The 23,226-nt window shown below is 45.2% G+C and overlaps 1 protein-coding gene across 1 annotated transcript in view; it reads right to left on the bottom strand.

The window, feature by feature from the left end:
- The window catches only part of LOC136651009 (acetyl-coenzyme A synthetase 2-like, mitochondrial), a 27,498-nt gene extending 4,272 nt beyond the window's left edge, over window positions 1-23,226 (bottom strand). The window contains exons 1-10 of the mRNA XM_066627046.1: window positions 22,689-23,226; window positions 19,002-19,098; window positions 17,650-17,849; window positions 15,477-15,652; window positions 14,183-14,335; window positions 11,279-11,426; window positions 7,782-7,919; window positions 7,069-7,161; window positions 5,599-5,711; window positions 2,396-2,522 (exon numbers count right to left, since the gene is read on the bottom strand). Of these exons, the coding sequence (XP_066483143.1) occupies window positions 2,396-2,522; window positions 5,599-5,711; window positions 7,069-7,161; window positions 7,782-7,919; window positions 11,279-11,426; window positions 14,183-14,335; window positions 15,477-15,652; window positions 17,650-17,849; window positions 19,002-19,098; window positions 22,689-22,992 (1,549 nt within the window). The 5' untranslated portion in view covers window positions 22,993-23,226. The remainder of the gene's footprint in view (window positions 1-2,395; window positions 2,523-5,598; window positions 5,712-7,068; window positions 7,162-7,781; window positions 7,920-11,278; window positions 11,427-14,182; window positions 14,336-15,476; window positions 15,653-17,649; window positions 17,850-19,001; window positions 19,099-22,688) is intronic.

Raw genomic sequence — 23,226 nt, 5'->3', positions numbered from 1 at the left:
CTCAGAAGCTTATCAAAAATTCCTCAGTGATGGGTGGGGGAGATAAGTTTCACTGCAAGATAGTTTCCTTGCATTATAGATCTTCCCTTGCAATGTGCAGACTCAGGGCATTACTAGATGTGTTATGTATTCTCAGTTTTCAAACAGGTAGTGAGAAACTTCTGAGAGTCCCATGTGTACTGAGGTCTAGTTCTCACAATCTGCACATGAGGTGGTATGTTAATTTTCCCAGCCCACAGGTGTACACATTTGATCCCTGTTGTGCATATGCAACCTTGGGCAGAAATGGCTTAACCTTTGTCTTGGTTTGTTTTTGCTGCCAAGACTGACTCAAGATCTCCAGGGGCCTGAGGTGGCATGCCAAATACTGTCTCACCTTGCCTGGTGATGTGCCAACCTCTGCGCCTGCTTCCTGAATTAAAAGAAGAGAGGACAGTGCAAAAGAGCAAACATTGAGGAGAGAAGAGAGATGGACTAGAGATTCAGAGACACGCTTCCTCTTCTGCCCCACTTCCTTTACCAACCCAGGGACTGGGTGGATAGAGCAGGGCAGTGCCAACCTGCTGCCTAAGGCAACTTCCTTAAGGGGCAGTCCTTTTTCTGCTGGCAATTAATTGTGTTGTATCATTTTAAAAGTTTAATGGTGGAAGCTGAGCTGCTTCAGCTTCCAAGAAGGTGCAGGATAGAAATCTTAAATAAACCAATAAGCCTGTGTCTTGTCTTCAGCTCTTCGAGGCAGGCAGGTGTTCACATGAAAAACATACTTCTAGAAAATAGCATGTCATGGAGAAGTTGAGGCTAGAATTCTCCTCCCTGGCAGTGCAGGGAACTTTTCTTTTGCAGGATAATTCAGTCAAGTGACCACCTCATCTTCTGCCTCTTTGTGAGAACCAGGCCTGAGTGTTTGCCCTGAAACATTCCAAAAAGACTCTGCAATTTGCAGGGCTCATCTACAAACAAGCCACTGTAGTAAACATCCCTAGAGGTAGACAGTTTTAAAAGCACTGTATTAATGAAATAGTATAGGCACACTTATAACCCTGCTTCTCTTTGCTAATGTTCCTTGTGTTGAAAAAAAAAATTGCCCTGAGTGACAACCCATCACTACCCCATATATAGGTAAGTCTTGGTTCCTTCCTTGTCCCCTCTCAGAGTGACAAGATGTCAATGTATTTGCACTTTTCAGCATGTCCCTTTGTGCCTGCTTGCTGGCCTCCAGCTGTTTGATTGCTTAATGCAGGGGTGTCCAAACATTTTGGCAGGAGGGCCACATCATAGCTCTGACACTTTTTCAGGGGCTGGGGGAAAAAATGAATTTACATTTCAAATTTGAATAAATTTACATAAATGAATATATTAGAGATGGAACTTACATGAATGAATGAAGGTCTTGCAATAGCTCAAGGTCTATAAAAGGCCTTGCACAAAGCAAGGTCGGCTTTTCTTTCACTGCCGTTGCTGTATAACAGACGTGAAACAGCAAGCAATGAAGGGAGCCCTCTTCCCACAGTTCATGCATGAGGTTGAGCAGTCACCCACACGCTAAGAGCAGTTGCGTTGGACCAGTACAGGCTCCAGCAAGTCTCTGGAGGGCCAGAGGCTCATTAAAGATTGGGGGTCCCTGAGGGCTGCAAGTGGCGCCTGGGCTGGGATTTGGGTACCCCTGGCTTAATGCAATGGAGGATAAGGAGGGAGGTTACTTAAAAGAATTATTATGGGCCAAATATGCTGCCCTAGCCAAAGTCTAATCATTTCTCTGTGTATGCAGATGTACCTCTCTATTATGCAGGCACACAATGAGGGCACTAAATGGTACGATCCTGGAAGATCTTCAGGGAGGCTTTCATGCAGGTTCTGCTACCATCAGAAGTTAAGTAAACATCAACCTGTGACAGGACCTTCTCACTTATGACCACCAGCATGATGAAGTGCTGCATGTCTAGAGGTGCAACTGGACCCTCTCTGTAGGTCTTTTTCTCACCAGCTGAAAACTTGGGTTTGTTGTTGTTTTGTTTTGGTTTTGCTAGGCCTTCATAGATTTGTTATAATGTTCCCCCTTAGAAAAGGACAGTACTCTCTTGATTGGATTGTTTCACATTGAATACTTTGGGTTTTTTTGTAAATTGTATTTTGTAAATTAGTTTAGTCCCCCCCCCCCCCAGATTTCCTGAATCATCATTGAGAAGGGCAGGATATACATTTTTAAAATAACTATTAAAATAATAAAGCACTTTGTGTGCTTGCCTTTTTTGTACCCATGTGGAATAACAGAGGTCAGACACTGACTGCAAGGAGTTGAATCCCAGGCCTTTATCTTGTTCTGCAAACCCATATTCCTGTTAATCCATATTCCTAACTATGCATACCTCCCAGTCCTCCCTGTTCAAATTCGTACCTGGATAAGGTGTTAGGTAGGTCTCCAGGAACCTCTGGTGATCATTGTAAATAGTCCTTGCCATACCTGGCCAGATCTGAGAGATGCAGAGAGCTCCTGAGACATCATTCTGTGTTAAGACAGCTCCCTGGTAGAAAAATAGTTATTTTACAATGAATGAAAGTGGGATAAAATAAAACTTTGTTTTATTTTTGTTTCTTATTTCAAAGATTTTTATACCGCTTTTCCTATGCTCAAGACATAGACATGTACATATTCATGTACATATTCATGTACGTGTACACAAGACATGTACATATTCTTCCTATGTACAAGAATAAAAAAGTACTATAAATAAAAACACTTGAAGAAAACCACTAAAAACAATACAGGAGCAGAGAAAAAAAATCTGCAACATAAAAGCAATAATATAAAAACAGCATCACTAGGGAGGGGCGGGCCACACCGGATGATGCACACAGGCAGTAACAGACCGGCCCCTCAACGTGCCCTGGGGCAAAGGTCCACGATGCCGCCCCCTGCACCACATCGCCCCCCCTGCTTACCTAGCACAATGGAGCCTCACGCGGCATTAAGGACAACTTAGAAAGCATTCTGAGGCTTCCTCACAATCTTAAACAGTACTTCTGGGAAACTGGAAGTACTACTTAAGACCGCATCAGAAGGCTTCCCCCGTGGTCCACAGCACTGCGCGGATGTGGTGCACGGGGCCTTTGTCTCCCTGCCTCCCCTCCAGGCCCACCATTGACATGGGGGGGTGACACCACTACTGGACAAAATTTTTAAAATCTTGGTATTTTCAAATAATATAATTATGTTATATATCAATCAATGTGTAATTTCATGCAGAATGTAATGAAACAAACTGCATTGAATTATCTCTATTCTATCAAAAGTTATAGCCAAAAAAGCCAGCAGGTGCAGGGCAATAGTGCATCATCATGCCCACCGCTCGGGACACTGACATACCCACTTCATGGGAGGAAGTTCATCGAGGATGATGCACTGGCCTCCCACACTGGGTGACACAGACCCTAATGATACCACTAAAAATCAGCAACAGAAGATAACAAGGGTCCTATGGAGGTTTCTTCCTCCTCAAATGCCAAGCAAAATAAACTTATGTTTAAACCCCGCCAGAAACCATATAAGGAGAGGGCTGTCCTCAGATGTTCTGGAAGTTGGTTCTTGCAGTCCAATCCTATTTATGCAAAGGTCCAGTGAGATGTTCTCCTAAGTGACAGTACAGAGGATTGCAGCCTACTGTATTTATTTTCTTCTCCATATCAAACCACATGCATCCTTTTTTGCTTCTTTTTGTTAATTCATTTCTTATTTACATTCTCCGTCTAACTTTGCACTTTTTGGTCTTCTATCATTTCCTTCAGGTATGACACTTTGGTGCAGAATGAATAACTGTATTTGAATTCTGAGCATCTAAGCTTTCATTAAAGAATAACAACAGCAACATTGTCCTTGTGTTTGGATTGCTTTTGCATATGCCTGAACTGCATCCCTGAACACCTATCCTTGATTATATGTGTCTGTGCGCCTGTCTACTTCTGTTCCCTTGACTTTTTGGCCCTATGCTCGCTCCTCATTTCCCTGCTGAACTACAAACAAATCATGTCTTTTTCAGATTGTTGAAGGTGGTTCAAAACAGGAACATGCTGTGACATTCTGTGCCAGTGAGGCACAGAACATAACATGATCCAGAAGTGTCATAACATTCCGGGTCACTAGGCCTCCAAACACAACCTGAACTTTGTTCTGGTCATGACCTGAGCTTTTCTGAGGCCTTGCAGAGGCTGCACATGGCCCCTGTGGGCTTCAGAAAGCTCTCCAGAGGTTTTTGGCAAAAACCAGAAGTGCTTTTTAAATCCTTCTGTGGAGCTTTTTAAAGAGCTTCTGTGGGCCTCAGAAAGGCTCCTGGATATGACTGGAGAACATCTCCGGTTGTGTCTAGGAACTCAGGTCTGGGGGATCTGGGAGCTCAGGTGAGGCTCAGCCTCACCTGCCTCAAATGGCCCTGGTTCAAAAGCACAGGCAGCGTGACTTGAGATACTGCCCAGTACCACCACTTTTGCAACAGCACTCTGGAGGGGAAAAAGGCCCTTTGTCTCACACAGGCATACTCCTCACACAGTTTTATCAAAACTGGAAGTGCAGGACTTCTGGTTTTATTTAAAGGGATGACTTTTTCAAACCATATTCAATTCTCTTAAAAATGACTACTTCACCAGGCCTCCTGGAAGGGCTGCACTTGCACTTGGGTAGATATGTACTGTATTGTATTGGCAACCTTCAGTCTCGAAAGACTATGGTATCGCGCTCTGAAAGGTGGTTCTGGCACAGCGTCTAGTGTGGCTGAAAAGGCCAATCCGGGAGTGACAATCCCTTCCACACCAGGAGCAAGTGCAGTCTGTCCCTGGTCTGTCTCCCTGGCTATGGGCCTTCCTTCTTTGCCTCTTAGCCTCAGACTGTTGGCAAAGTGTCTCTTCAAACTGGGAAAGGCCATGCTGCACAGCCTGCCTCCACGCGGGCCGCTAAGAGGCCAGGGTTTCCCACTTGTTGAGTTCCATCCCTAAGGCCTTCAGATCCCTCTTGCAGATGTCCTTGTATCGCAGCTGTGGTCTACCTGTAGGGCGCTTTCCTTGCACGAGTTCTCCACAGAGGAGATCCTTTGGGATCCGGCCATCATCCATTCTCACGACATGACCGAGCCAACGCAGGCGTCTCTGTTTCAGCAGTGAATACATGCTAGGGATTCCAGCACGTTCCAGGACTGTGTTGTTTGGAACTTTGTCCTGCCAGGTGATGCCGAGGATGCGTCGGAGGCAGTGCATGTGGAAAGCGCTCAGTTTCCTCTCCTGTTGTGAGCGAAGAGTCCATGACTCGCTGCAGTACAGAAGTGTACTCAGGACGCAAGCTCTGTAGACCTGGATCTTGGTATGTTCCGTCAGCTTCTTGTTGGACCAGACTCTCTTTGTGAGTAGATATGTATGTAGATATGTATGGAACTAACAAAAACAGTACATTCAGCTCTCAGGTTCTTTCTGACACCATCAAAACATCCTGTCCTAGATATCTGACCTGCTAGCTCTTACTCATGCCTATTTTTAGTGTTTAAACTTGTTTGCCACGTAGAAAACTCACATGAATAGAAAAGTGGATTTTAAAATGAATCAATCAATAACATTTACTTTGCCATCCAGAAGGGAAGGGCGGATCCCAAAGAATGGTCTCATGGCCATGGATGGAAGGATCTCCTCTCCAGGATTGGAAGGGCGAGGAGCAATACAGATGCCTCCTGTTTCTAGGAAAACAAAAACAAAACAGAATTGGTAACATCCCAGATTAGGTAAAAAGACTAACACAAAAACATTTCCTCTTTAAATGATACTGGGAGGGGCATCTTGAAACCTGATCCAATACAAACCTGTGCCTGAAATTGCACCAAAAGTCCTCCTCCCGCTTTTCCCCTTATTTTTTTTCCTGTGGGTGCATCAACATACACATGCTCCCTGCCTCCCTCCAGCATTCTTTTTTAGAAGAAGACAAACAAGAAGTGAACTGCATGAATCAGACTGAAGGACAAGGTTGGCCCCTATTGCCAGCATTTGAAGTGGCCACATGTGTAGGCTGGCCCAGGGCATCATTCCCTTTTCCGTACAGAGAGTTTAAGCTACCTCTCCAATGTCCAGGTTGCTAAAAGCCTCTGATGCTCATAAATAAAGCACAAAGCCCTTTTCTGAGGACTGAAGGACTAAGGATGGAGGACTAAATGAATGTGTATGGGGGGGACAGTGTTTCAGTGGTAAGCTCCACTCCTTCCTTACACATGTTCGTTAAAATGGGTATAAAGCAGTGGTTCCTAAACTGTGAGCCATGGTTCCCTGTGGAGCCATGAAATCCTTGGGGAAAACCTGCTGCCCTATACATTGTGTAGGATTGTAACTCCAATGGGAAGCTGTAGCCAATGGCCCAGTAAGTCAAGACAGCCACCAGACTAAAAAATTGTGAGGATCCGTTATACAAGTGGTTCCCAAAGTACAGTATGTAGGGGGGCTCCCTCCACAAGTCCTAATGATTGTGTATGTCAGAGGGGGCATCTCTATGCTATTACATACTGCTTTGTTAGACTTTTATTTTTTTGCTTTCAAAGTGTTCTTATATTTTGTGTTATTCTATTGTGTATCATACACAGCCTTGAATGCCTGGTTCACAGGGGAGAGGCAGGATGTAAATCTTTAAAAAAAAATAATCTGCCCCCACAATGCCACCCTCCCACATGCATCATTCCATGCGCGCGTTTAGTCATGCCAGCCACATGACCACGGAAACTGTCTATGGACAACGCCGGCTCTTTGACTTAGAAACAGAGATAAGCACCACCCCTAGAGTTGGAAACAACTAGGCTTAACTCGGGGGGGGGGGGACCTTTACCTTTTTTTTAGTGTAAGGAAACAGAACTCAGAATGATATTCAGTTCTAAAGAATTCTCACATATTTTTACATCTGAGCATATTTTAGATTGCATAGACTGCCTCTTTGGACACGGTTTGTAAGTCACTATGCAAGCTGATCTGTAGACATATAAGTTATCCCTACCTAAAGCATCATAAGTGAAAGTGCTTCCCTAAAGACAGTGAAATGACTTCTTGTCTTCCTACCAGTTTGCCACCATGTATCAATTACTGGGCACCGTCCATCACCGACCACATTGAAATACCATTCCCAGGCTTCTGTGTTGATCGGTTCTCCCACTGCAAGAAGAGGAAACAATGACAAGGAGCTCATAAGCCAACCATCCAAGGAAGTCTCAAATCTTAGATCCCACCCTTCTCACCAGGCTATGTCAATCCTTTGCCTGCCTGACCTTTTCCAATTCTCTATACAGTATATTCTTTGTGAAGCTTTTACATGTTAATAATAAAAATAATAAATAATACAGGTATTTCTATACCGCCTTTCTTGGTCCTCAGATTTCTCTCCTTAGACTTTATTCAAGGCGGTTTACACAGGCAGGCAATTTAAATCCCCGTAGGGATTTTTACAATTTGAAAGAAGGTTTCTGTCTTTCAAGAAACCACAACATTCAGATGTTTCTTTCTTGATCTGGTCGCACATTCTGGCCTCCATCCTCCCACGCTCAGAGCAGATGGAATAGCTTGGCTCAGTTTGTCAGCTGCTTCAAGGTCACACGGTGCCAGTGGCCTCAAACCGGCGATCTTTGGATGTTATCTTCAGGCAAATGGAGGCTCAACACTCTAGACCAGACCTCCTGCCCTAATATCTCTACCTATCACTCCACTCCATGATTCCAAAAAGTCATTGCCATGAATACCGAAGTGAAAATCCAGTTGACTGGTGGCTTAGTACTCACCTGATCCAAGGACCTTGAGGGAAGACCGGTCATATTTCTTTACCCAGTCATCCCCATATCTCAGAAGTAGGCGAATAGCTGTAGGGGCTGCATACAGCTGGTTTATCTTTAATCTCTCCACAGTTTCCCAATAACGTCCTGGAATAAGAAACCTTTGCAGTTATATCAGGAAGCGGACCTCCCCACCATGGTACTCAAACTGATCATGCTCTATTCTATTTCATGTTTCAGTGTCCAGTATTTTTCAACCATGCCAAACCAACCCAATGTAAAGCTGAATAATTCTCAGCAAGCCACTTGACAAACTCTCACCCTTTGCGGAAAGGATAACCCATAGCATCCTGAGACAAGGGAAAGATGGTGATTCTTGCATTGCAAACTGGAAGGTAAATGCTGCTTCGATGGAAGAGGAATGTTGCTTTCCTCTTACTCCTCCAATCTTGCCTGTGTCCACTGATTGCTGTGCCTACTCATTTGAGGGGAATCCACAATTGGGCTATCAGCCGGAGTGTGTTGCAACATTGGAAGACACTTCTGCAGTCACAAAATGGCTGTCACCAGCACACAAAGTGCTCCATTGGCAGCCATTTTGGGAGCGCTCTGAAGTTGTCACTGGTTCCTGCTGCACCCGCCAGAGCAGGTAATGCAGCAGTGGGTGTGGGAAGGGGGCAAAACTGGATAGGAAGAGGGGAAAAACGGGGTAGGGGAGACAGCAGGAGGGGATGAATTCAGTGGTGATGACACATCCCGGATGCTGTCTCCTCTTTTAGCAGCCTCCTCACCCCTTTCTTCTGTTTGGATGTGCACCAGCTACAGAACTGGTATAGATTCAAGGAGATCCACACCAGAGCAGGAGGCTTATGGAGAGGTAAGGGGAGATAATTCTCTATGCCCCTCTGAAGCCTCCTGATCTGTCCACCCTGCTAGGGACTTGTTTTTGGTGTGGTTGAATTGGTTGGGGGCGAGATAGGACTGGGCCCTGAGACATTCAGTACCAAGCTCAGTATGGATGTTGCTGCTACTATATGGTGGTGAGTATCCTACTGTCTGAATTGGTCCTTCCAATAAAAACAAAATCAATGTTATCTCCCTGCTTGTCAGTTGCTCTACAACAGGAGTGTCCAAACATTTTTGGCAGGAGGGCCACATCATCTCTCTGACACTGTTGGGGGCCAGGGATAAAAAGAATTTACATTTAAAATTTGAATAAATTTACATAAATGCATTTATTAGAGGTCTTGCAGTAGCTCAAGAATGAAGGTCTTGCAGTAGCTCAAGGATTATAAAAGGCCTTGCCCAAAGCAAGGCCAGCCTTTCCTTCTCTGCCACTGCTGCATCACAGATGTGAAACAGCAAGTAGTGGAGGGAGCTCTTGTCCCACAGCTCAGGTGAGAGGTCGAACAGTCATCCTCATGCTGAGAGCAGTTGCATCAGGCCAGCATGGGCTCCAGTAAGTCTCTGGAGGGCCAGAGTCTCATTGGAAACTGGGGGTTCCCCAAGGGCCTGATTGGGAGCCCCTGAGAGCTGCAAGTGGCCCCTGGGCCAGGGTTTGGGCACCCCTGCTCTACAATAAGCAAGAACCATTGTTGATGATGAGGAGGAGGAGGAGGAGGAGAATGTCATCAGTGGATACAAGACCTAGATAGTAGGGGAAAACAAAAGAGAGGGCTGGGATATAAAAAAGCAAGTAAAGATCACAAAAGCAAGGAGAGGAGAAAGGGAGAAGCAAGAGTACATAGATGAATGTGGCAAATGCAGCTTCTCAGAAGTTAGACTTACCGCAGACACCCACCCATAAGTTGATCCCACGGATAAGTCGAGGGCAGGTTTTGAGGGGAAAATCTTGGAATTTTCTATAACCCTCGGATAAGTCGGGGATTAAACTTAGGGGGGTATCTGACTATAGTTTTGTTTGATTTTACCTGAGGCCAGATCCTGAAAAATAACCTACCATTAACTGTTACCTAAGAACTGTAGTCTCCAATTTATTAAAAACATAGTAAAAGATCATAAGATACATTTTTATTCTTTTTCAGTTCTGGTCTTCACCACCTTTTTGTAAACACTGTCAGAGTAAGTGCACTGTAAACAATATACCAGTAGAACAGTGGTTCCCAACCTGGGATTCATGTACTCCTAGGGGCACTCAACAGGACCTTTAGGGGTACTTGAAAAAGAATGCCATAATGGCAGAAAAAGGCAGGTCGTACTCGAGAATGCTTTGTAGGGCCAGCAAGGAAGGAAGGAAGGTAGCTAGTTGGCTGTGAAAGCCCCACCAATCGCTAGTTTTTGGTCATCAATTCATCTATGAACCAGTGATTGAAAACCAGCACAGTGAAAAAGCTGAAACATAATATGGAAAGTGATCAATCACTCAGAATTTCTCAGCACACTTCTGGTGCAAAACAGTGCAAAGGCAGGGTCTTCTGTTCTTCAAACAGATGAAAAGAGAAAATATATGATGAATACATGAAGTCTGGGTTTTCATAGAGAGGAGATGAGGGCTTGCATTATTACAAACATTTTGTTAATATGAAGGGTACAATTTATGGAAATGGGCTGCCAAGGGATATGCAAGTGAAAAATGCTGGGAACCACTGCAGGAGAATCAGGAATCAAATCCACCGTTAAGGTGTCTGGTGTGTTAAGCCAGAAGCTCTACATACAACATACAACCCATAACACATAACTGGGAGTGTGCAATTCCATTCACAGCAGAGAGATGGAGTTGCATATATTTGCAACCCTTTTTATTCAGAAGTAGACCCACTGCTTTCCATAGGAGTTATTCTTCAATAATGGTGCACTGAATTGTAGCCTGAAACTTTGTTTCTAACGGAAAGGAGGATTCCATCCTGGTGTTGAGAAAAAAAAGACTTCTGCCAAATGCCTGCATTTGCAAAAAGGAACCAGGCTGCAGCAGCATTTGCAAAAGGGAAAGGAAGAGAATAAAAGGTTAACTTTGGCTGGAATTTCCCAGGAAAGTTACTACAGAAACAAATTGCTTCTAATGAGTGGTGGCTGCCTGGTACTTGAGAAAGAAACAAAACTTTTCAGAGTTGAAAGTCTCTGCCCTCTGATTGACCTGGAGATAAGGCGAAGTGATAATTGGAGCTTGGCAAGAATTACTTCAAAATGTTTAATGGGTTTTGAAGAAAATTCCTCCAGATACCATACCTGAAAGATCCACTGCAAAAGTGGATTCACCAGGATCCTTTCCTTTTCTGGAACACACATGAGGTAGCACAATACAATGTCCTTTATATGAAGCATACATGGTGGATCAATACTTATGTCCAGCAGCAAAACGGTGAGCCAAATTTTACTATGCCTTTATTAAAATTTGATAGGGAGACTGGTGGGGTTGGTCAAAGTTGATCCAAGTGCTAGATCTGGCCCATGGGCCACCAGTGGGTTATCCTTGCCATACACCATTACTCTTATCTTGCTTAGAGCAGTTTCTTATGCCTGCAACCTAGTGCTAAATTATTACTTACCTGGATTAGGGTATACAGGAGTGCTCTCAAAAAGGATGGTAGTTCCTCCATTGCACAAAGGTCCATATACTACATAACTATGTCCTGTGATCCAGCCAATGTCTGCAACGCAGCCAAAGACATCTCCATCATGGTAGTCAAACACATACTGCAGGGCAGAGGAGAATAAAAGGATAATAACATGCTTCCTCCCTGCCAAATGACCTTACATGATAACTGCTGGGTAAATGTTATCTCTAGCTAAGGTATCCTCCTGTTTTCATATGAAAAACTCACTAATAGGCACACTAGAACTTCTCCATCACTTGGCCAGGTATGCTTCAGGTAAACAGGAGGTAAGAAACCATTGCTATATTTGGAGGGATAGTGTGAGGTTTTTCCCAGTCCTCCATGAGTTGTTGTGTTTTTGTTATATATAGCAGTCATTGACATTACTCTACTTCATGGGTGGGCTGACCCTGGTCTGAAGGCATCTGATACAGCACTTTTGCTGCAGCTCTGGGTCTGAACAGTGCCTGGTGGGACAGTCAGATAATCTTCTATGTGTTCCCTGAAGTTCCATTGTGGAAGAAAAGTAGCGTATAAGTATATGCATGCATTGTCTCTAATAATAACCAAGAGACAGCATTTTTGTTTCCTCTGCTTTGGTTGCTGCCTGAGTCTTGTCATGACAGTCATGGACAGCTGGTTTTGAATCCTCATAGACTCAGGACTGGCCTTGCCATGAAGTGACTTGAAACGGTTCCCAGGAGAGGCACCCTTGGAAGGATAGCAAATGGGCAAGCCCCCAGCCCATCTACCTGCTGCCATCTCCAGCCTGCTGCTCCACTGGGTGCTCCAATCCTCTTCCAAGTTGCTAAGAACAGTGGCAACCTCCATCTCCCTTAAGCAGGAAGCAGTAGGGGGGATAAAGTTACCATGATTCCAAATCTCTTCTCCCCACCTACTTGCTGCTCACAGCCTCCCTACTCCACATTGCTTCTGTTTGCCATGAACAAGAGCAAGGGATGCATCCCCTGCTCCTGTTCAACGCAAAGAGAATTGGCATTCAGCAGGAAGGTTGCACGCTGTGCTCTTCTTAAGTACAGGGAAGGGGGGACAGGGTGCAACCACTTGTTTTTCTGCTCATCATCCTCCCCCCAACCATGGGGGATGTACATGCACAGAGGTGTCATTTGGGGTAGAATTCAGGCAGTGCAGGGGCAGGGGCCACTCCTGCATAGACTGCACAATAGAAAAATTTTTCAGAGTGTCTTCTCTTACTGTAAAACTTATTCTTGGCTGTTTCAGAGCAGGAAGAGTCATGCTGAACAACTGGCAAGCATATCTGATGTTATTGGCCAAAAATCTGTTCTTCATATGCCCATCTATTTTTATTCCTTTCCTGCCAGAGCACACTCAAATGTACTAGCACTGCCATCTTGGCTGGAGCTGTAATTCAAAACAATACTTCTAAATTCTTCTCCCTACCCTCCAAGTCCATTACTGGCAATGCCATCCTCCTGATGACAGATGAGGAGTCCAGAGAAAGAGATTGGGAGAGTGTGTGTGTGTGTTTGCAGTGGAAACTTGTCATTCTCTGGATTGTTTGTTTCAGAGAAGGCACCATCAAGTGGGCTGTTTCCAACTGGGGGAAAGAGCAGGAATTCATTCCTGTCCTGTCTCCTGATTTTGAAAAGCAGCTGGAACAAACACCCAAACAATATTTGATACAAAAAAAATGGCCCATAAAATAAAGGCTGAGCATTCCTTCCAGTAGCTCAGCTGCTACAGCAATGGGTTGTAGTGGTTAGGATATTGGACAAGGACTGACAAGAACTGGATTCAAAATCTCTACTCGCTTGTGAAGCCCAACCTACCTCACTGGTTTGCTGCAAGGATAAAAAGGGGAGGAGATCATATATGCCACCCTGAGCCTCTTGAAAGAACACTGAAGGATAAAAATGCAGTAAATAAAGCGCATAGCCAACTGATGGTACATTTCCTTAAAAAAAGAACAGATGCCACAAAATCATTCATTGATCTCCTGACATCATAAGTTGTTTGGCATTGTGTGCTATGTGTTGTAAGTATGTTACCTTGATAGCTCTCTGAATTCCTGAAAAGGGGTCATGTTCCCTTCTGTATGCTCTTGATCTCTCAGAATCAGGCTTCTGCAACCCCACCAGCAATACATATTGTGCAATGTGAGCTGTGAGGAAACATCTGCCATGGCATAAGATCACATGCCTCCCAATAGCGTCTCCTCACCCATCCAGCAAAGAGAGGCAATTTCAAACCTGCATCTTCCCTTCTCCACCCTTTCCCTTATTTACCAGGAGCGCAGTGCACAACCTCCCTGCTCTGCACCACTTTTATTTCCACTAAATAAGGCTGCAATCCTAACCACACTTTCCTGAGAGTAAGCCCCATTGAGCAAAATAGGACTTACTTCTGAGTTGACCTGGTTAGGATTGTGCCCCAAGAGTGATTCACTGGAAATCCCAGCATGCACTGCTTCTGTTCATTTGAAACATAAGTGGTACAGTGGAGGGAGGTTTCACACTGCAGTCTTGGTAAGTAAAAAGTAGGAGGCAGGGGCACACCCACTCACTCACTTGCTGTCTGCTCACTCACTTGCCCTCCCATCTCATCTATGGAGGGCAAGCAGGCATGTGCAGGGGTGGCATTTTGTAATGGGATTCAGAGAGCATGGTGGCACAGGCTGCCACCAAACCTGTGAATAGCCAGGTTCCTTTAAACAGGGAATGGATAGCAGGCAGCGCATAGTCTCTCTCTTCTCAAAGCAGAAGTATAGGGGGAAATATCACATCACGACAGGTTAACAGAAGTGTATTTTTGTTTTGTTTTTGTCCTCTGTGGAGTTACCAGGTGCCTTTGGTGAGTATATGTGTGTATCTTTACCTTGTGTGTCAAGGCAGCATACAACAAATAGCCTGCCTGGGAGTGGACCAGTCCTTTGGGCTTTCCAGTACTGCCTGAAGTGTAGAGGAGGAACAGGAAATCTTCACTCTCCATGGCAACAGGCTCACAGGCCACATCCTCTTTCATCATCTCCTGTCACAGGAAGCCGAGAGATTTGCTCAGTAGGCTCTCATCACAGACCCCAGGACTCTTTTGCTTCCCCCTGTACCAAGGGCCAAATTAATAATGAAGCTTAGGGCACAATCCTACCCTGCGCTGGAACAGGCAAGCCAGGAGGCTTGCGCTGTATCCAGTGCAGGATTGTGGCCAGAAGCTGCTCAGCCAGAAGTAAGGGGAAACTTTTCCCCTTATCCCTGGGTAAGGGCTGCTGGCCACAAAGGGTCTCCTCGGACCTGCGCCACCTCTGGAGGTGGCACAAGTCTGAAGAGAGCGGAGCGGCTTGAAGCTGCTCCGTTCTCCCTGGGAACGGGGTTGGGATCCGGCAGTTATCCGGGAGCCCCACCTCCCACTCCCCGCCCACCTGCCCCCAGGGCCGCCCATCACCCGCCCTCCTCCTGCCCAGGAACACCTCCCTCCCTCCTTCTCCATGCTCCCCCTACCTTTTTCGCTTGTGTCAGCGCAGGCAGGCCGACGCAAGTGGCTGAGGGGAAGCTGGCATGGAGGATTATGTCAGCCTCCATAGGCCAGTGCTTCTCGGAGCACCAGCCTGGCTTCCCCCTCGAGGAGGCGCAAACATGTTTTACGGCACATTTGCGACCCTACTAGGGCAGGCCAAGGGATTTGGGCCGGCATAGGGTGCAGTTTGAATTGCACCCTTAGTGGGGCAGTGCCCACCATTTTATTCCCTACCCCCAGGATTTCAACTGGTAAATTTCTGCTTGCCAAACTTGCACAGGAGCAAGTATAGTTTAAGAAAGGGGGGTGTTGGTAGGCCTGTTAGGCCAGCAGCTTCCCATTAGGACTTCCCAAAAGTGAAAACAAATTTGAGGGGAGTACCATATAATTATGATACAATTTTAGTTATATCTCTTCTTGCCTCAGTTTATACTGAGCTGTCCAAAAGCACTTCCCAGTATGCAGCAGAGGACCTTTGTATGGAGAGGTCAAAGGGCAATAGCAGGTGCTCATTGCTCTTGCATTGCAACAGACTTGGATACATACATGTAGGTGGGATAGACTTGGGTGACACAGTAGTGGACAACATGGAGGCTTAAGGAGATTCCGCAACTAGCATATTGGACCTCTCTCTCCAGGATGAGGACATAGCTCTCACCTCCTCGAGTGGTATATCCAGGTCCGACAGGGGAACTTTCTCATCTGTCCTCTTTGAAACAAAAACCCGCTTCACCGTTGGACACAGTTTCACAGCCTGGTCCACAGTCTCCTTCAAGGGAACAACCTTGCCCCCTCGTAAGCCCTGGTTCACTGTGATTACTGTTTCAGATTGAGCTAGAGAAGATGGAAGAAAAGAAATAAACGAAAAAGATTGTACCCTTTTCATTCAGCCTCTCTATTCCAACCTGCATAAGGAGAGCTCTACTGGACCAGTCCAGAGGCTGACCTAGTCCAGCAACCTGCTTTTCACAGTGGCCCAGCAGGTACTTCCAAAAAACCCAAAAGTGGGATCCAAAGGCAATAGCCGTCTCCTGCTCTTGCTTATAGTTGTCAGCAGGCTGCCTCTGTCTGAAGATAGTGTTGCCATATTGTCATTATGGCTAATAGCCATTTATGGTCCTATCCATTAATAGCCTATATTTATGGTCCTATAAGTGAATTTGTCCAATTCCCTTTTAAAGCCACATCAACAGCACATTACCACATCCTGTGGCAGCAAATTTCATCAATTAATTAAGCATTGTATCTGAAGAACTTCCCTGCGTTTATGGCAAATCTGCTGCTAATCAATTTCATTGGATGATCCAGAGTTCTATTATGAGAATAATTTCTTTCTATCCTCTTTGTCCACAGCAAGCTTCTCACTCTGAAGGGCCAAACTCAGCCCAATCCTATGTGTGTCTACTGAGAAGTAAGTCCCATTATAGTGAATGGGGCTTATTCCCAGGTGAGTATGGATAGGATTGCAGCTTAGATATTCCTTTAAACCTGCTTTCCTTTAAATCCATTGTTTAAACTCATTTTTAACAGTTTTAAAGCTGGAAGTGAGCTGGAAGTGGTTCTTTGAAGCTCCCAAATGGCTGCAGGGAACACAGCTTACCATGAGGAAGGCTTAACACATTTTCCTCCACTGTTTTTGAAAGAACCTCCTCAGTAGTTAATTTACCCCCAAAATCACAATTTGTGGAAACAAAGATATGGCCAGGGGAGATGTGAGGGCTTGACAGCACAGCGTTTTGGAGGGAGAATGCACGTATAGATCAAGGGATGGTCCATCTTATCTGGGTGTCCTTAAGTCCTTCAGCAGCCCAGTCAGAAGACCACTTAGGCTAAAAGGAATTCTCAGTGGCTACACACTTTTTTCTTTCTACCACACTGGAAGAGAGTGCCTCAGTGTATATATAAGGAGTTTACTTAAGATACACTTGGTAACAGAAAGGCTTACATAAGAATTGTTCTGCTGGATCAGGCCAAAGTCCAGCTTCCTGTATCTCACAGTGGCCCACCACATGCAAGACAACAAGATACCTGTATCCTGTTGCCACTCCCTTGCATCTGGCATTCAGAGACAGGTTACCTCTAATACCCAGAGGTTGTATGACTTGCAGCCTGTGATGAACTTTTCCTCCATAAATCTGAATAATTCCTTTTTAAAGGCATCTAGACCAGGTGCCATCACAACACCTTGTGGCAAGGAATTCCAAAGATTAATTACACAATGGGTAAAGAAATATTTCCTTTTGCACATTCTAACACTTCCGCCAGTCAATTTTAGTGAATGTCCCCTAGCTCTGGTGTTGCATGGGAGGGAAAAGAACCCCCCTCTATTCACTCTACCCATCCCATGCATAATTTTATATGTCTCAATCATGCTCCCCCTCAGGTACCTTCTTTCTATACCAAAGAGCTCCAAATGCTGTAGCCTTTCCTCATAAGGGAGGTGCCCCAGCCCAGTAATGAATTTTGGTTGCTCTCTTCTGCACACTTTCCAGTTCCACTCTATCCTTTTTAAGATGCCGCAACCAGAACTGGACACAATATGCCAGGTGTGGCTTCACTGCTGATTTGTACAATGACATAATAATATTGACCGTTTTATTCTCAGTTCCTTATTTAATGCTCCTGAGCATGGTGTTGGCCTTCATCACAGCTGCTGCACACTGGGTTGACACTTTCATCAGGGGCTAGTGTATAATCAAAACTGAGAATGAACTTTTTCAATCACTGAAGCCAAACTGCAGGCTACCAATGCCCCTAAAAGGTGAGCTGGAGAACTAGGCATGTGCACCTTTTGAACAGGAGGACACATCTACAATGGAGGTAGCTCTTACCATCTTGGATCCTGTCAGCCAATGCAGCAGAGCTGAATCCAGCAAATACTACTGTGTGTATGGCTCCAATTCGTGCACAGGCCAACATGCTTGCCACAGCCATTGGACATGACGGCATATAGATGGTAACCCTGTCACCCTTTTTCACTCCCTGTCGTCTCATGGTGTTCCCAAGGCGGCAGGTCATCTCCAGCAATTCTCTGTCAAAAGGAAAGAACTGATAGTTTTGATCCTCTCTTTAATTTTTCTACTAGCCTTCTCTGAATTTTGTTAAACGAGAGAAATAGCTTTGGGGTACAAACTTCTGAGCTGCCAGCTCCAATCCCTGGTATCTCCCATTAAGAGGAATAGGAAAGACCTCTGCCTGGCACTTGGAATCTGTGACGGGTGAGGTCCAAGGATGGGGAGTCACAGTGCAGAGAGCTCCGGGGTGATGTCATACCACAAGGCATTCTGGGGGCTACCCAGAAGCCCCAACATCTGCACAATCACAGCAGAGGCTGAGCTGCCACAGCTTTACGGCACAATCCTAACCCACTTTCCAGCACTGACATAAGAGCAATGCAGCTCTGAGATAAGGGAACAAGCATTCCCTTACTTTGAGGAGGCCTCCATGAGTGCCACTCAACTGCAGGATGCAATACACATCCCATTGGCACCGCTATGCCAATGCTGGAAAGTTGGTTAGGATTTGGGCCTAAGTCTCTCTGAGAGTCTTGGACAGTCTTGGAGAGTCTCCAGGTGACTGTCTCTCCAAGATAGAGCTTGCAGCAGCGGCAGTTCAGCCTTCCTTCTGATCACACAACCACTCAGACTGGGTGGAATGCATGCACAATCACAGGGGAGATTGAGCTGACAGGACAGGGGAGTCTCTGCCTCCCCCTGACTGTATGTCTCCACTTGGGAAGTCACTGCTGGTCAGAGTTGATAATACTGATCTAGATGGGTAATGGGTCATTTATCTGAATTAGTATAAAGTAACACTTTATATCCTGACATTTCAACTCAGGTACCTTTCCCTGATAGGTAGATAGAGGACAAGAATGTGACGGAGGTCATGCTTCATGAAACAAGCTTCTTGGCATACCATAAGAACTATAAACATCCTGAAAGTTTCAGGAATTTAAGAAAACCAACAAAGGAACCATAGCTCTGTAATAGAGCACCTGTTTTGCATTACAGAGGGTCCCCAAAAAGACCCCCTGCCTGAAATTCTGGAGAGCCATTACCAGATAATAGACTCTTTAAGCTGCATCCATAAGATGGAAGATATTCAACAATTTCACATAACTGGAAAAAATATTGGACAGCTCTCCCACCCCCTGCTAGCATGCAGAAAGGTAAGTAATGACCTGTATGTAATTCGGTCCTCTTGCCCAGGCTCATCTTTCTCCCACACTAGGGCCACTTTCTCTGGAGCTTTGTGGACATGTCGATCTAAACAGTTGACTGAAAGAAAAGATGCTTATCGTTGCAGTCTGTCATCTGTAGCAATTTTGCTGGTCTGTTTAACCATCACAAAACCATTATTGACAGCCTAGTCTTAAAGAGGAATGACTACACTTCAAATGTACCCTGATCCATTATTGTGAAGAAATTGGCCAGATGCTTATCCAGTATTCCATTTTAGTGTTTCTCTTGACCATGGTACAGCCATGATGACTCTATCCCAGATTATAGGTGGACACAAATATACAAAGGTGAAAGCTTCATCCTGACAACCCTTGCAGTTTTCTTTATATGCATTGCACAAAATCCCATATTCAGTTTTGCTATGAAGCCAGACACTAATCAGCCCTTCCTTAAAAAAAAGTGTTAATGGGCAGCCCAACTCTAACAAAAGTCTTGTGCTGTGATGTAGGAGCACTGGTGCAGCCTCCACTGCATCCAGCAAGGGAATTGCTACTACTGGAGGTCTCCTTGGGTAGGGGACATTTGTCCCCTTACCCTGAGTAAAGCCACAGCAATGGGGCTACTTGGACGTACACCAGCGATATAGCTGGTGCAAATCTGAGCCACCCTGTGTTGGGCTTCCAAGCTCAGGAAGGTGTGTAGGATACAGCAGTAGACATGACTGCTGTTTCCGCCCCCTTCCTCAGACTGATCCACCCTCCCCTGCCCCCGCCCTTGTTCCACCCTCTCCCCCACCAGCCAGTGAAGGAGTGCCTGTGGCTGTGGGAGGAATGGACCAGGAGGTGATGGTGCGCACCTGATTGTATCCTCCCTTTTTACAGCCTCCCTACCCCCTTTCGCTCCTTGGACTGCACCAGTTACAGAACAGGCACAGATCTGAGGAGACTCATTGTGGAGTGGAAGGCTTACAGATGGGCAAGGGAATTTCAATCCCCTTTCCCCTCCGAAGCTTCCCAATCCAACTCTCTCCCCACTGGAGGCAGCACAGAACTTTCTGGCACAGCTGCATCAGTGGGGACAGAAGGAAAGGATTGGGCTCACACACAGAGTTAATCAAGTCAGTTGAATTCTTAATTAGGGAACCTAATATTACTGCAATTACTAAAATCACCTTTTCTAGCTGAACTTTTCTGTTTCAAATTCACATTGGCACAAATCTACAAAAAGCAGATTGGCTGTTATCTGGTTGCCCAGTTCAGTTGCAAACTTATCTATCAATAAACAAACACTACAAATTGACATCAAAGGGTAGACCTTGCATTGCCCAGGGTCATCTACCACATATTCAACTGCACAGACTGTTATCAATTTGCATAACTCAGAGCTACAGAACCCAGAGTTAATCATTTGCACAGTCCAAAATAAACCAGTTGCACACAGCTTGTAGCAGCACATTGCACTAGACACCGATGCACATCTACTCAGAAGGAAGTTCCATTGGACTCAATAAGACCAGGGTTGAAGTCCTAAACACACCTGGGAGTAGGTTCCATTGAACTAAATAGGACTTACTTCTGAGGAGAAATGCATAGGACTGTGCTGTAAGTTGCTCATGTTTAAATAGTAGAAATTTTGCAGAAATCAAAGTTCAGTCCTGCTAAACCATCACATTTTCAGTTTATTTTCTGTTTATTAGATCCTTAGATGAACCATTTCTTAATTATCAGTCTCCCTGTAGCCAGTAGTAAGACAATGAACACATTTGAATTATTAGCATTTCAGTTCATTGTGAATGCATTTTATATTACAGAACTCAAATTACATTAGTTCCGCTGTAGGTTATCGCTCTTCACTATGTCTGCCATTTTTCAGCACTGAACTTGCCCTGATTGAGCCATCCTAATCTTTTTCTTCTGTAGATTACTCTTATTTATTTCTCCAGTACTGTCTCGAGTATTCTATAAGGGGAAAGGAAAATTGAGTCCCTGGAGAAGGGCTGGCTGACCACAGGGAGTAGCTGGTGGTTAATACACACACACCCCTTCTTGCTCCTCACTTTCCATTTAGTGGACAAGTAACTGAACAGTGGACAAAGTAGCTGAAAAAAACCTTTGTAGTTTGTATCCACTGCCAACAAACATCACAGTCTACAGAGACCAGGCAGAGGAGGACTCTTTGTGGGGGGACGGGGACCCTTCCAGGACAGCACTGAACACCAGCGGTTCTTCTTAAAAATCAAACACACAGTAGCATGGGTAGGATGAAGAGATGAGACAACCCACTGAATTACCCATGAATGTGGACTAAGCAAACAGAGTAAAAATGTAATTGCTTTATTAAAAGTCTAATGACAAGCAAATTGAACAATATAGAAAAAGAAAGGGGATAGTAAAGATACAAGCAGGGGCAATGGGGGGGAGTGAGTGAGTGCAAACTACTGTACTGGGACCCAGTGGTCCAGAAGGGGGCCTGGAGCCAACTATGTTGCTTTAGTTATTGTCTTGTATAAAGATTATTAGCCAGTCCATCCTTGCTGGGGGACCTGGAAAAAAAAATTTCACTGGGGCCTGAGCCAGCTGAGGGAAAGCAAGCCGAGTGCAAAGCAAGCAAGTGTACAAGCAAGCTGAGGGAAAATGCCTGAACTTGGCTAGAGAGCACAAAGTTTCCATCAAATGTCTGCAGTAACCAGTAGTGCTCAGCAGATATAGCTGGGATGCAACTCCTAGTTGCTAACTGACTCCAGCCAGCTTGCAGAATTTTCAGGGATGTGTTGAGAAGGGGGGAGGTTTGTAGGTTCTTTAACCCAACCTGCAGACCTCCTTCCTCTAAGTGCATCCCTGACTGCAAGCTGGCTGAAGTCAGTTAGCAACTAGGAAAATAAAATAAAATAATTCCTTAACACAATCTAGCTAGACAGCTTAAGTGACTTACACTGGTCAGGTGTCCCTGAATGTGGGGTGTAAAGTTTCTTTTGGGCCCCTACCTTCAAATGTGAATTTGCCTCTCAGATCCCATTTTTTAGTACCTGGGCCCAGAGATGATGGGCCCTGCACTCCCTTCTCCAATTTATTGGAGAAGACCCTGGCCTTCAACACCTCATTGTTCCAAACAAACTTGGTTAGCAACCTTCAGTCTTGAAAGACTATGGTATAAGCCTACAGCACCCGGTATTCCCAGGCAGTCTCCCATCCAAGTACTAACCAGGCCTGACCCTGCTTCGCTTCCGAGATCAGACGAGATCAGGCATGTGCAGGGTAACAGTTTTATTTGAATTCTATCCCAAATAAACACCATCCCCTACTACTTATTACAGTACCGTAAACAAAAGGGCACTTTTACATCTAGTTCCTCAAAAAGTTGATGACATATATAGGGAAATGTACAACAGGGAGACTTATAATGGGGACCTCTTGTATCAACACAGGCTCTCTCTGTATTTCTCCCCTTTCTTGCCTTCCACTGCTTTGTCACCTGTTCAAATGGCTTCCTTTTGTATATTCAATCAGATCTGTTTAAAAGGGCTCAGGAACTCAGAATATTCGTTCATATTGTAACCACGTTGTATTTTGCTGTTGGGAAGTGGATGGAGTGAAAATGAGAAGGATCCCATTCCAAATGGCCAGAGGGTGTCTGGAAATGATTCCCACAAGCAGGTAGAGACGCGAAGCAGCTGGCTTCATACTTACCTGCTACATTCAGCTGTCCTCCCAGGAACCAGGACACGTGGCCCTGTTGCAGGTCAGAGTAACTAACTGTATGAAAAGGATTAATCCATGTGAGTCGGCTTCTCCCTAGCACTCCCCAGAATGCATCTGTTTGCTCCACTGACACCTGGTATAGTCCTTGGTGGTCCCTGGATCCTGGAAAGGCTGTGGCTTCTGGCATGTATGCTGTCACGGTCCCCCTGCTCCATGCTCTGGTTTGGCAAGAAGAAAATTTGCCTCTAGGGACCTTCTTTGGGAAGCAGATTCTAGCAAGTAGCCAGGCCATGCTCACGGGATACAGGAGGGACCCCTATCTCCAAGCCAAGGCTATCTTCTTTAATTAAGCATAAATCCAAGCTGAAATCCTGTGCCTTTTTTTCCTGGCACTGTGGATTTATTAGCTCTTGCAATAACAAACTGTAAATCCACATTCAGAGGGACAGCAGTTCAGAGGGACCCGCAAGCACAGACACACGCTCACTCAGCACACACTTCTTCCAGAGAAACATAAGCAAAGAGA

This window comes from Tiliqua scincoides, chromosome 1, assembly GCF_035046505.1.
Source record: "Tiliqua scincoides isolate rTilSci1 chromosome 1, rTilSci1.hap2, whole genome shotgun sequence".
Taxonomy (NCBI): Eukaryota; Metazoa; Chordata; class Lepidosauria; order Squamata; family Scincidae; genus Tiliqua; species Tiliqua scincoides.
The sequence above is the reverse complement of the archived record's forward strand: the minus strand, read 5'-3'. Positions and strand labels throughout refer to the sequence as shown.